At 37.9% G+C, this 14,307-nt stretch overlaps 1 protein-coding gene across 2 annotated transcripts in view; it reads left to right on the forward strand.

Annotated features, from left to right (window-relative positions):
- SLC9B2 (solute carrier family 9, subfamily B (NHA2, cation proton antiporter 2), member 2) overlaps positions 1-14,307 on the forward strand; it is a 71,615-nt gene that overhangs the window by 25,279 nt on the left and 32,029 nt on the right. For both annotated transcript variants that reach the window (XM_006872712.1, XM_006872711.1), the window contains 2 exons: positions 2,212-2,318; positions 6,147-6,296. In XM_006872712.1, the coding sequence (XP_006872774.1) occupies positions 2,212-2,318; positions 6,147-6,296 (257 nt within the window). The remainder of the gene's footprint in view (positions 1-2,211; positions 2,319-6,146; positions 6,297-14,307) is intronic.

Here is a 14,307-nt window from a genome sequence, read left to right on the forward strand (position 1 = left end):
GTAAATGAGATAATTGTTACAATAACAAGAAACCACAATAAATAGTTGCTGAGCACATTTTTTCCTTGTGTAAACAAGGACTTTATTTGTTGAGTCATGTTAATATAATTTTATGTACCATATAAGGCTAACCCAAAGGTTGGTGGTTTCCAACTAGCCATTTCTTGGTGGTGGTGGTAGTGGTAGTGGTTATGTGCCGTGGAGTTGGTTCTGACTCATAGTGACCCTGTACAGGGTTTCCAAGGCTGTAAATCTTTACAGGAGCAGAAAGCCTCATCTTTCTCCCACTTGGAAACCCTATATAGGGTTGCTTTGAATCAGAACCAACTCAGCAACACTTAACATTCTAACTAAAATTTTCTTTTAGCATTTCCTAAATCCTGTATGCTATGGAGAAAAATATAAGTTATAGTTAGAAAAAAATGTATCTAGTAAGAAGTACTCATACAACCTGAATGCAAAATTCTTAGAAGTAAGGATGACAAAACTTCTCTCACATACTCTGTACGTATTATCAGAAGGGGAAAGTCTCTGGACAAGGACATTATAGTTGGAAGAGGGTCAGTAGAAAAGAGGAAGACCCTCAATGAGATGGATTGACACAGTAGCTTCATCCATAGGCTCAAGCACAACAAAGAGTGTGGGTGGTGGAGGACCAGGTAGTGTTTCCCTCTGCTATATATAAAGTCACTATGAGCCGGAACAACTGACAGCACTTAACAACAACAAGCTTACCTTTATATTTCAAAGAAGTTAATCAACAAGGAAAAAGCTCTTCTAAGAGCAATCTCAAAAATAATTTGTTTTCAGACTTATTTTTAGAGTAAGCTTTTGAAAAGGAATGAGTCTACCAGCCACTCCACGGGAGAAAGATGAGGCTTTCTACTCCTGTAAAGATTTACACCCTTGGAAACCCTGTACAGGGTCGCTATGGGTTGGAACCAACTCGATGGCACTTAACAACAACAACAACAACAACAACAAGTCCCTTGTAGTCATTGGTGGTGATGATGGTTATGTGCCATGGAGTCAGTTCCGACTCATAGTGACCCTTACAGGGTTTCCAAGGCTGTAAATCTTTATGGGAGCAGAAAGCCTCATCTTTCTCCCACAGAACAGCTGGTAGTTTCGAACTGCTAACCTAGCAGTTCGCAGCCCGATTCATAACCACTACACTACCAGAGCTCCTTTACTTATTGCACACTAGGAAATGTTTTTCATTTTATTTCCAAAAAATTAGATTTCTGTATTCTGTATGTCAAAGATATTAAAATCGATTCTCATTTATTATTTAAATTCAGGCCTTTAAATGATAAATTGAAAGCTTAAGTAGCTCTATCTAACTCACTCAACCTATTCATGTAATGTTATTGTTGTTGTTAAGTGCCATCGAGTCGGGTCTGACCCATAGCGACCCTGTACAGGGTTTCCGAAGGTGTAAATCTTTACGGGAGTAGAAAGCCTCATCTTTCTCCCGCGGAGCAGCTGGTAGTTTCGAACCGCTGACCTTAAGGTTCGCAGCCCGATTCGTAACCACTACGCTACCAGAGCTCCTTCTTCATGTAATGTAGTAGAACAAATTAGCACTTAATTATGAATTTTGTCTCTTGCATTTTCTATTACACTTTTATTGAAGTAAACACATAAAAATCTGTATAAGTCTTATCTTAGCCTGTTTTAAAATTTGTCTCCAATTACATACATAGCTTTCTCATTAGATAAGAACCAAATCTTATAAGACAAAGGCAAAACCAAATCCACTGCCATCCAGTAGATGCTGACTCATAGCAACCCTGTATAGGTTATCTGAGGGTGTAAATCTTTAAGGGAGCAGAGAGCCTCATCTTTCTCAACCTTACAAGATGTTGTTTTTGTTAAGTGCCCTCGAGTCTATTCTGACTCATAACAACCCGTATAGGGTTTCCAAAGTGGTAAGTTTGTTAAAGAGCAGAAAGCCTCATCTTTCTCCCACAAAGTGGCTGGTGAGCTTAAACCGCCGATCTTGTGGTTCGAAGTCCAGTACTTATCCTACAAAGCCACTGCACTCTACCTTATAAAATAGGGTCTTTTTATTAAACATTCTGAGTCACATATTTTAAGAATGTAGAGGGTCTGCAAACTTGCTAACATGTAATTAGGTGCTTTATTTAGATCACTGTAGAAATAAAGTTTATGCATTCATGTCTGAGGGTTTTGTTGTGTGCTTTTCAGGCTCCACAATTTTTAATGTTTTCAGAGGAATTTTGGAGGTGGTAATCGGTGTGGCAACTGGATCTCTTCTTGGATTTTTTATTCAGTACTTTCCAAGCAGTGACCAGGTAAAAGAAATTTCATGTTCTAAAATGCTATTAAAAACACTCTGGAACACTCCCATAGAAACCAAATGTGAAGGACATGATTTAGCAAATAGCTCTCCTAGCTTAAAATAGCTTATTGCTATATCAGTGCCATATATGAGATTTATAACGAAGATGAAATACAAGTTATTTAATGCTGTCGAAACATTTTTTCTCTAATTTATATTCTGTACACTTTAAATTTTAAAATAAATAGCATCAATTAAGAAAAATAAGGTAACCAATTTTCTTTTTTATTATCTTCACCTAAACCAAGCCAATATAATGGAGGGTTTTATTAAGGGGGAGAGGGGATGTCCCTTTTGTTATATCAAAATACCTTAGCTTCTAATACTGTCAAATATTGTTAAATATCATTGAGTCAGTTCTGACTCATAGCAACCCTATATAGAGTTTCCAAGGAGTAGCTGGAGAGTTAGAACCACTGACCTTGTGGTTCACGGTGCAATACTTTTCCTACAACACCACACCAGGAGTAGATGGCCTTTAACATTTCACTGTTACATAGTCCAATATTCCTTGCCAAGAAGCTCAAAGTTGTTCATTGCACTAAATGATTTCTGAGTGAGACACAAAGGTTTTGACTATTTCTTTTATTCTCCTAATTCATTTAGGATAAACAATTAGAAATCTTTCTTTCTATAAAAATGGGCATTTTCAGATTTCAGTGCATTTTGAATGGAGTTCATTAATATTTTAATTAAACTAGAATTTTAAATTATTATTTCCATTACCAGAATATGTCGATTTGAATTTTTTGTGCTGTTACTCCAAAAAACTCCAGAATTATCTGCAGAAGATTATATGAATGAATGATACATATATTATTATTTTAATTATACAGTAAAATAAAGAGAATAACTTAATTAATATTTTTATTATTTATAAAAAAGTGTCTTACTTTTTTTTGCCTATAGTGTATAAAATTTGTGGTAAGTACTTTTAAAGTGATAATGTAGTGCTATACTGTCCAATATTGGAGCTGTTAACTTGGTATATGTCCAATATTGGAGCTCTTAACTTGTTATGACACTGGAGGATAAGTATGGACTGCTAACTGCAAGGTTGGCAGTTCAAACCCACCAGCCACTCTTCAGAAACCGTATGCAGGTCACTATGAGTTAGAATCTACTCAATAGCATTTAATAACAACAACAACTACATGTGTTACTGTGAGTTAGATATTGAACTGCAAGGTAAAAAGTTCAAATTCACCAGCTGCTCCTCAAGAGAAAGATGAGACTATCCGTTCTCATAAAGGTTTAGTTTTGGAAAGCCTGTATCGGTTCATTATGAGCCAGAATTAAACCAATAGCTGTAGGATTTTTTTGTTTTTTGTCTTTTTGAGGTGTAGAGTCACATGTGGAGTCCTGGTGTGATGCTGTAGGATAAGCACTGGACTGCTAATTGCAAGGTCAGTGGTTCAAACCCACCAGCCACTCCTCAGAAACTCTATACAAGGTCACTGTGAGTCAGAACTGACTTGACAGCATTTAACAAAAAGAAGCTACATGTAGGTTTTTAAATTTTAAATTCAGTTCCTCATCATAAATTCTAAGAAATTGTTCTAATAACAGGAATTATCACACAATTTAACCTTTCAAGATTTGCTCATTGATCTATCATTATGACTTTTCTTAGTGAAAACAAAGAAACTAATGCAACCTCAAAAGCACTCTACCCTTGACTCATGGAGTAAGAATTGAACACCTTTACACTGAGGCTTATAGCAGAATGGAGTGCCTTTAGGGCATTTATCAGCAGTGCTAACAGAGCTTTGTAACATTACTGGAGCAGATCAGAGACCAAGGCGCTGAGAAGCTGAGTGCCAGAGAGAGGTCTGACTGCAGGCATGATTGGGAAGAGGCAGTCCTGGCTGAAATAATTGTGCCCTGAGCATTTCTAATGCTAGATTGTAACTTGCTAACTTTCCTATTAAACCCCATAATGGTGTGTGGCTGGGGGTGGGCACAGATAGTACTCTACCCTGAAAACCATGTTCATACTAGTTTATTACCTAATTTCTCAATATTGTTGTTTTCTTAAGTACTGTTGAGTCTATTCCAACCCATAGCAACCCTGTATAGGGTTTCTAAGGAGCAACTGGTGAGCTTGAAGCACCAACCTTGCGATTCAAACTGACTTTGCAGTCCAGCACATTAACCCACAGCGCCACACCAGGACTCAATATTAAGAAAGTTAAAATATGTTGCTTCAAATGAATGTTTTCGTATCCAAACTCTAAAGTCTCCTAATTTTTTCTTTAATATTAATTATACATACAGTTATGGACTCCTGGTGTGGTGCTGTAGGATCAGCACTGGATGCGAACCACAAAATCAGCAGTTCAAACCCACCAGCTGCTACTCAGAAACCCTACACAGGGTTGCTATGATTCGAAATCGACTCTATGGCACTTAACAACAACAATTTGAGAGTAATGCACTGCTATTCATAAGATTTTCAGTGGCTAGACATTGAGAAGTAGTCTGATCTCCTTCTCCAAGGCTGTCTTTAGTCTGGAAGCTCAGCTGAAATCTGTCCACCATGAGTGACCATGCCAACACATTCAAAATATCATAGCTTCCAACATCCCAGTAAATTGTAAGCCACCAGTGTCACAAACTGACAGATGAGTGGTGGAGTGTTGACATAGTGCAACTCATGTAATAACTGATAGGGAAGGGATTATTAATTTTACTGATGCAGAAATTGAGGGGATTACTTGAACAGATCACATTGCTAGAAAATGTTTTAGTCAGCCTAGGATTGAACACAGGTCATCCAATTCCAGAGTATGCATGTTTCCAAGTCAAGCACTTTTGAAAATCTACATTCTAATATGATCAAGATATTTAGAAGACTGAATGGAGGGAAAGCAGAGAGAGAAGTCACAGTGGGATGCTTCAAAACAAACAAATAAACAAACAAACAAACTTCTTTTAATCTATTTTTTAAAAAAAACATTAACCCACCGCCTTTGAGTTGATTCTGACTCAGCAACCAGTCTTTACAAGAGCAGAAAGCCTCATCTTTCTTCTGCAGAGTGGCTGGTGGGTGTGAACTACTGACCTTACAGTTAGCAATAGTTAGGAAGCTACAGCTTCCTAAAACTTCTTGCCACTCAAGATTTTTGAACCAAAATTTAAGGAGTGCCAGATTAAAGAGTAAACAGAGACCCTGAAGATAATAAAGATACTATATCTTTAATATTCGCAAAACTCCTGTGATGTAACTGCATTTATGCCAATTTCATGAATGAGTAAACAAAGCTTGCAGAGGTTAAGTAATGGATCCACTACCTGAGCACCAATAACATAAAAGAACTAGAATTGTAACCCAGGTCTGTCTGCATCCAAAACCCTTTTATTTTTTTCTACTACTCCATTCAATTATGCCTTGATAACTACTGTTGGTTTTGTTAGCCAGCATCTTCAACTCACGGCAACCCCATGCACAACAGAACAAAACACTTCCCTGGATTTTCACTGGTTGATTTTTGAAAGTAAATCACCAGGCCTTTTCTTCTTAGTTCATCTTAATCTGGTGCACTGAAACCTGTTTGGCATTATAACAACACAAGGAAGATAACTGTTGTCCTTGAAAGAACCTACATTTGTGTATGCATTAACTCTATCTATGCTAAAGTAAAGAAAGTAAATGTCGTGCATTTATGTGAGCATACCCAGGAGTTTTTATTTTCCTATAAATTTCATGTTATAGGGAAATCAGGAATTTAAAGACAGTTATTGGAAATAATTTTGCTAATTAATATCTTTCCTCCTAAAGGTCAGTCTTGTGTGGAAGAGAGCATTCTTTGTTTTGGGGTTCTCTGTGCTAGCTGTTTTCAGCAGCATGTATTTTGGTTTCCCTGGATCTGGAGGACTGTGCACATTGGTCATGGCCTTCCTTGCAGGCATAGGATGGACAAACAAAAAGGTGATTTTCATTTTAAGCCCTATTAACATGTACTTCATAATCATGTTAATTCCCTTTTCTTTCCAGGTATCTTTTTAACATCAAGCTATTTTTTTAAATTTTTTAATGTAAAACGTTTTTACATCAAATAAGTAACTGCAAAGTCAGTTTGAGCCACAAGGTCAAGGGTTCAAACCCACCAGTTACTCCTTGAAAATGCTATACAGGGTCATTATGAGTCGGAACCAACTCAACTGCACTTAACAACAACAACATTTTTTATCATAAAAGCTATTTATATGCTTATACAAATGTACAGTGCACACACACACACACAAATAATGTTTTACCCCTCACATACCAATTTATAATTTGATGTCTTTAATATTTATCTTGGTCATATTTACATTATGCCTTCTTTCTTTTTTTGTAATGCTGACAAATAATTGCATTTTATAGCTATGTTGTTATTGTTTTGATTGATTCTGATTCATAGCTAGTCTGTAGTGCCCTATAGGATGGAGTAGAACTACCTCATAGAGTTTACTAGGCTGTAATGTTTATGAGGAAAAAGCCCCGAAGGCACTAGCCTGCTAACACAAAGGTTGGTGGTTCAAACCCACACAGCTGTCCCGCAGGAAAAAGACCTGGCAATCTGCTTCCATAAAATTAAAACAATACAAAACCTATTGCCAAAGAGTCAATTAAGACTCATAGTGACCCTATGCTGCTGCTGTGAAGTGTCGTCGAGTCAGTTCTGACCCATAGCGACCTTGTATAGGGTTTCTGAGGAGTAGCTGGTGAGTTTGAACCGCCGACCTTGCAGTTCAAACAGCTTTTCAGTCTGGTGCATTAACCCATAGCACCACACTAGGACTCCAGTGACCCTATTTGTTGTTAAGTGCCGTCGAGTCAGTTCTGACCCATAGCGACCCTGTACAGGGTTTCCGAGGGTGTAAATCTTTACGGGAGTAGAAAGCCTCATCTTTCTCCCGCGGAGCGGCTGGTAGTTTCAAACTGCTGACCTTAAGGTTCGTAGCCCGATTCGTAACCACTACGCTACCAGAGCTCCTTAGGACAGAGTAAAAACATCCCATAGGGTTTCCAAGGCTGTAATCTTTAAGGAAGCAGACTGCTACATCTTTCTTCTGTGGACTAGCTGGTGGGTTCTAACCGCAGACCTTTTGGTTGTTGTTGTTAAGTGCCATCATCGAGTCAGTTCCAACTCATAGCAACCTTGTATAGGATTTCTGAAACTGTAAATCTTTGAAGAAGCAGAAAGCCTTATCTTTCTCCCATGGGGCAACTGGTGTGCTCCAACTACTGACTTGTGATTCTCAGTTCAGTGCTTATCCTACAGAGGCACTATGCAACCCCAACCTTTTGGGGTTTTGTTAACTACCGTCAACTTGGTTCCAACTCATAGTGACCCTATATAGAGTTTCCAAGGAGCAGCCAGTGGTTTTGAACAACTGACCTTGTGGTTCAAAACTGACACTGCAGTCAAGTGCTTATTCTCCAGCACCACACCAGGACTCCAATTAATTGCTTAACTAGGCCACCAGGATTAGTTATCTAACCAGTCTCCTACTAACAGATGGCTCGGTTATGTCTAGTTTTCTGCTAAGGCAAATGGTACCTCAATAAAATATCCTTACATATGCCATATCTCATAAACTCAAAGACACTATCATTTCTAAGAAGCACCATTAATTTATATGCCACCAAAAAGGGAAAAAACAAAATTTTGCCAGTAAAAACTATGACATAACATCCAAATTTCAGGAAGCTTAAAATGTGAAAAAATGTATGCCTTTGAATTAATAAAGTATACTTTATTTTTTAGTTTACCTTTATGATAAATTTCAAGAAGTACAATTACTCTTATTCAAGGGTATGCATAGTTAACATTGTGATGGCATCAATTTGCTCTTTTAAAAGGCTGCACTAAATTACATTCCCACCAACAGTATACAAGAGGATGGGACCTGAATATTTTTGATCTTCAAATCTTTTGCTAATCTGGCAGGCAAGAAATATGCTTTATTATTGATCTGTTTTATGTTTTCTTATAAATGAAGCTAATCATCTTTTCATCTTTAACAGCCAACTTATTCAAAATCCTTTGCCTATTTTTCAGTTGAGTTTTCTTGATTTTTAAGACTATTGATTTTCTTAGTCTCTATTTTATGTGGCCAGTTGTCATTTATTTATTTTACTTTCCAGATGTTTTTATAAAAATATGGTATATGTTATTCTGCTTAATGAAGAGCTATAGATGTTGGTGACATAAATTAAATGCAGATATTATGACTTTTATAATGAGTCCTGGTATGAGGCTGTAGGATAATCACTGAACTGCTAACTGCAAGGTCGGCAGTTCAAATCTACTAGCCGCTCCTCTGAAACCCTATTCAGAGTATCTGTAAGCCAGAACCATCTTGATGGCACTTAACAACAACAATATAACTGGAATAATCTTATAAAACTTAAAGACAACTGTTCAGAATAATTCAGTTTAAAATCATACTCTATGGAAAAATATGTAAAGGGCATAAATCTTGAGATTAGGTGTAAAATCATAGTCAACTAAATGAATCTCTGCAGAGATCTACTGGAAAGAAAATTTCACTGTGGGCAACTAGCATTCAGGGAGAAGACTTTCACCATATAAAGATGTGGTTATAAAATTGGTACAAGTGTGATGTTGAATTATCTCATTTTAGAGGGAGTAATTAGTAGAAGCTGGCTGAAGTATTGTGCTGATAGGGTATTGAGACCACATGAAAGTGGGTTTAGGTGGAATGGGTTTCAGGAGTGAGAGAACAGTCCCTTTTAGCCCTACTGTAGGCTATATGAGCACCTATGCTTTCTGCCTTGCCAGGAGGCTTGATTATAAAGCTTGTATAAGGTCTCTCTTCTCTTTTTAAGTAGCACTTACATTAATAAATTCTACTGATTACAAGTGACTTTTGTTGTTGTTAAGTGCCGTCGAGTCAGTTCCGACCCATAGCGACCCTGTACAGGGTTTCCGAGGGTGTAAATCTTTACGGGAGTAGAAAGCCTCATCTTTCTCCCGCGGAGCGGCTGGTAGGTTCCAACCGCTGACCTTAAGGTTCACAGCCCGATTCGTAACCACTACGCTACCAGAGCTTAACACCCAACAAAAGCAAAAGAAAAGGTAAACATCCCAAGGTTGTATCATCTGCATATCGCAGGTTGTTAATGAGTTTTTCTCCCATCCTGATGCCACGTATCTCTTCATTTAACCCAGCTTCTCAGATTATTTGCTCAGCAAACAGGTTGAATAAATATGGTGAAGATTACAACCCTGGCGCACACCTTTCCTCATTTTAAACCATTTAGTGTTCCCATGTTCCGCTCAAACAACTGCCTTTTGGTCTATGTACAGGTTCCTCTTGAGCACAATTAAGTGTTCCGGAATACACATACTTCGCAATGTTGTCCATAGCTTGTCATGATGCACTCAACCAAATGCCTTTGTGTAGTCCATAAAGCACAGGTAAACATCTTTCTGGTATTCTCTACTTTCAGCTAAGATGCATCTAATGTCAGAAATGATATCCCTCGTTCCATGTTCTCCTCTGAAACCATCTTGAATCTCTGGAAATTCTCTGTCAATGTATGTTTGCAGCCATTTCTGCATTACCTTTAGTAAAACTTTATTCACATGGGATATCAAAGATATTGTCCAATAATTTCCACATTCCGTTGGGTCACCTCTCTTTGGAATGGGCAAAAATACGGATCTCTTCCAATAAGTTGGCCAGATAGTTGTCTTCCAAATTTATTGGCATAGATGAATGAGTGCCACTTCACTTTCTTGAAAGATTCCATTTGTAATCCATCAATTCCCAGAGCCTTGTTCTTTGCCAATTCTTTCAATACACCTTGGACTTCTTCCATCAGTATCATTGGCTCTTGATCATATGCTACATCTTGAAATGGATGAACATCAATCATTTCCTTTTGGTACAGTGACTCTGTGTATTCCTTCCATCTTCTTCTGATGTTTTCAGCATCATTCAATAGTTTGCCCAATAACGAAGTTGAGGATTGAATTTTTTCCTCAGTTCCCCCAGCTTGAGAAATGCTGAGCGTGTTTTTCCCTTTTGGTTTTCTAGCTCAAGATTTTTGCATATTTCGTTATAATATTTGACTTTGTCTTCTTGAGCTGACCTTTGAAATTTTCTGTTCAGCCCTTGTACATCTTCATTTTTTTCCATTTCTTTTAGCATCTCTACGCTGGAGAGCAAGTTCCAGAGTCTTATTTGACATCCATTTTGATCTTTACCTTCTTTCTTAATGACTTTTTGCTTTCTTTCTGTATGATGTTCTTGATGTTATCCCACATCTCTTTTGGTCTTCAGTCTTTAGTGTCCAATGTATCAAATCTGTTCTTCAGTTGATCTCTAAATTCAGGAGGGACATGTTCAAGATCATATTTTTTATCTCTTGTAAACTTGTTTTCATTTTTGTCAGCTTCAGTATGAATTTGCATATGAGTAGTTGATGGTATTTTCCACAATCTTCCCCTGGCCTTGTTTTGAGCTTTTCCACCTTCTCCTTCCACAGATATAGTCAATAATTTGATTTCTGTGTATCCCATCTGGTGAGGTACATGTGTATAATCATCTCTTAAACTGTGTAAAGAAGGCATTTGAAATGAACAAATCATTGGTTTTGCAAAATTCTATCATGTTATCTCCAGCATCATTTCTATCACCAAGGCCATATTTTCCAAATACTGATCTTTCCTCTTTGTTCCCAACCTTTGCATTCCAATCACCAGTAATGATCAATACATATTGATTGCATGTTTGATCAAATTCAGATTGAAGAAGTTGGTAGATTTCTTCTATTTCATCCTTGCTGGCTTTACTGGTTAGGGCATAAATTTGAATAATAGTGGTATTAACTGGTCTTCCCTGTAGGCCCATGGATATTATCCTATCACAGGCAGCATTATACCTCATGACTGATCTTGATATGTTCTTTCAACTCTACTTTGAGGAGGCAGCAATTTGAGTGCCTTCCAACCTGAGGGGCTCATTTTCCAGCACTATATCTGACAGTGTTTCTCTGCTATTCACAAGGTTTTCAGTGACTAAATATTTGGAAGTAGTTTATCTCTCCTTCTTCCTAGTATGTCTTCATCGGGAAGCTCATCTGGAACCTCTCCACCATGGGTGACCCTGCTGGTATTTAAAATACCCATGACATAGCTTCCAGAATCACAGCAACTCACAAACTACCACATATGACAAACTGACACAGGAGTGATGATGTATATGAATAGAACTATACAAATAAACCAACCAACCTCTCCCATATGTTCTCTGTCTGTCAGTAATTGAAAGCCAAAAGGAAAAAGGATCTTCATAATAATAAACATAACAGATATAATAAAAATAGAACAAGAAAAACAATATAATCCTCCTTTTGTCAATATATGAATAAACATAATGGAATAGCAGATCTTTACAGATGTGTAATTGAAAATTTAATGTGGATTCTCATTGTTGGATGCCAGTGAGTTGCCTTTTGACTCTGGCAATCTCATGTTTCACAGACCTTTCTGGACTGTAATCTAGAGGAGCTCACCAGGTCTTTCTATCTGAGAGTGGATGGGTGGGTTTAACCAAGTGCTTAACTGTCTGCATCAAGATTTTCAGTTGGTTAAAAATATATTCAGTGAAATTTATTAAGACACTGTAACAGACACAGCTAAATTACTCCATAAAAGTATTACCAGGTTTTCCTTTTTCCTTTCCAAATAATTAGTGTGTGGAAATTTCTTCACAATCTCACAAATACTTGATGTTAAACAAATTTTTAGTGCTGTCTCCAGTGTGATAGTATGTCATTTTACTTTTTTTTAATTAATAAATTAAGCACTTTTCAAAATGCTAATTGATGATTTGTGCTTCCTGTTTTGTGGACCACTTCCACATGTATAAATCCTTTTTTTTTTTTTTTTTGGTAATGGTCTTTTTTTTTAATGGTTGAATATTATTCCGTACTCTATTTTACATACTGCAAATATTTTCTCTTTGTCACTTATCTTTGTTCTTTTATGGTTTCCTTTGCTCATAAAACATTTTGATTTTGTTGTAGTCAGGTTTATCAAATTTTTCCTAAATGTTTTGCATTATGTGTTATAATGTTAATACTTATATTATTCAGAGTTCTGTCAGGAAAAAGATTTGAACACAATGATTTGAACAGGGCAAGTTTAATGTAAAGAACTGTTAGCTGTAACAGGAGAACAGAGCCACCATAAAGTCCCCACCCCTCCCCTTCGCCCCACTCCCAGTACTGAGATCCAGGTCGTTTTTATTGGAGAGAGCACTGCTATGTCTTACTGGATGGCAGAGATCACTGTGGTATCTTGCTAGAAATCAGCCCTCCAGACTTGCAGGAAATTCACCCTCTAGGGTACACGTGAGTCCTGATGTGGTGCTGTAGGATAAGTACTGGACTGTTAACCACAAGGTAGGTGGTTCAAATCCACCAGCTGTTCTTCAGAAACCCTATAAAAGTTCACTTAATAGCAATCACTATGACAACAGTACATGGAGAAGTGTCTTACCTACCGCAGTCTATTGTGAACTCCCCCAATGTCTGCTGGGTGATGCTGGCCACCCTGCACTGTCGGCATATGACTCTGGAGAAGAAGCCTGGTGCTGGAGCTGTGGAGCAAGCTGCAAGAACTGGATGCGAGGGGCCACAGAACCTCTCCAGAAGTAGACCTTTAGAGCCCTCTACTGACAAAGATCAGAGTTGTTATGGTACTGTAGAAAAAGCACTGGACTGCTAACCACAAGGTCAGTGTTTCAAATACACCAGTCATTCCTTTGAAATCCTGTCCAGGGTCGCTATGTGTCGGAACTAACCCAATGGCACTTAACAACAACTGACAAAGCCTCGTGTGTCTTGGTGTGGCTCTATAGGATGATCAGTGGACCAAAAGATCAGTTTGAACTGCAAAGCCGATGGTTCAAACTCACCATTTGCTCCTTGGAAACCCTATTCAGCATAACCCTATACAGGGTCGCTATGAGTCGGAATTGACTTTATGGCACTTAACAACAACTGAGAAAGTTGGGAGCTCTGTAGGCAACCACAACATTGATGGTTCAAACCCATTAGCTGTTCTGAGGGAGAAAGATCAGGCTGTCTTAAAGATTTACAATTTCAGAAACCCCTATACAGGGTCACTGTGAGTTGCCATCGACTTGATGACAGTGGATACTGATGAAACTTAACATGGCTCCAACTGACAAAAGGAAAAATGCTTAAAGGGCCCAGTCTCTTTTCTGCAATGGACAATGATAAGTGATTCACAGCAGTGGAGCACTAAATTGATAATTAACATAGTACTTTACTTAACAAGCTCTGGGGGCACAGTAGTTAAAGTACACGGTGGTGTGAAGCCTCTCAGTGAAAGAAAGATAAGGCAGTCTGTTTCCCTAAAGATTTACAGCCTTGGAAACCTTACAGGGGCAGTTCTACTCAATCATATAGAGTTGCTTTGCTAGAATGGACTCAACCACAGTGGGCTTGGCTTAGGGTTGACACATTGTTGTTGTTGTTAAGTGGCATTGAGTCGATTCTGACTCATAGTGACCTTGCAAAGCGTTTCCAAGGAGCAGCTGGTGAGTTTAAACCACCAACCTTGTGCTTCGCAGTCCAGTGCTTATCTTACAACACCACACTAGGATACTAAAGTTACTATATTTGGAATTTATTCTTCAGAATGATTTGAAATTATTTTACAGTATTTTGTAAAAAGGTAAAATGAACATTGGCATCAATCTAAAAGTTAATCACTGAAGAAATTATTGAGTAAACTATAGTACTTCCAGAACACTGATTACTATGCAGCAAGAATGAGGTACACATATAGACAGATATATATACTAGTACTAAGGAGCTCTCTCTGGTAGCATAGTGGTTACGAATCGGACTGTGAACCGCAAGGTCAGCAGTTCGAAACTACCAGCTGTTC

This window comes from Chrysochloris asiatica, unplaced genomic scaffold, assembly GCF_000296735.1.
Source record: "Chrysochloris asiatica unplaced genomic scaffold, ChrAsi1.0 scaffold00211, whole genome shotgun sequence".
In the NCBI taxonomy this organism is placed as follows: Eukaryota; Metazoa; Chordata; class Mammalia; order Afrosoricida; family Chrysochloridae; genus Chrysochloris; species Chrysochloris asiatica.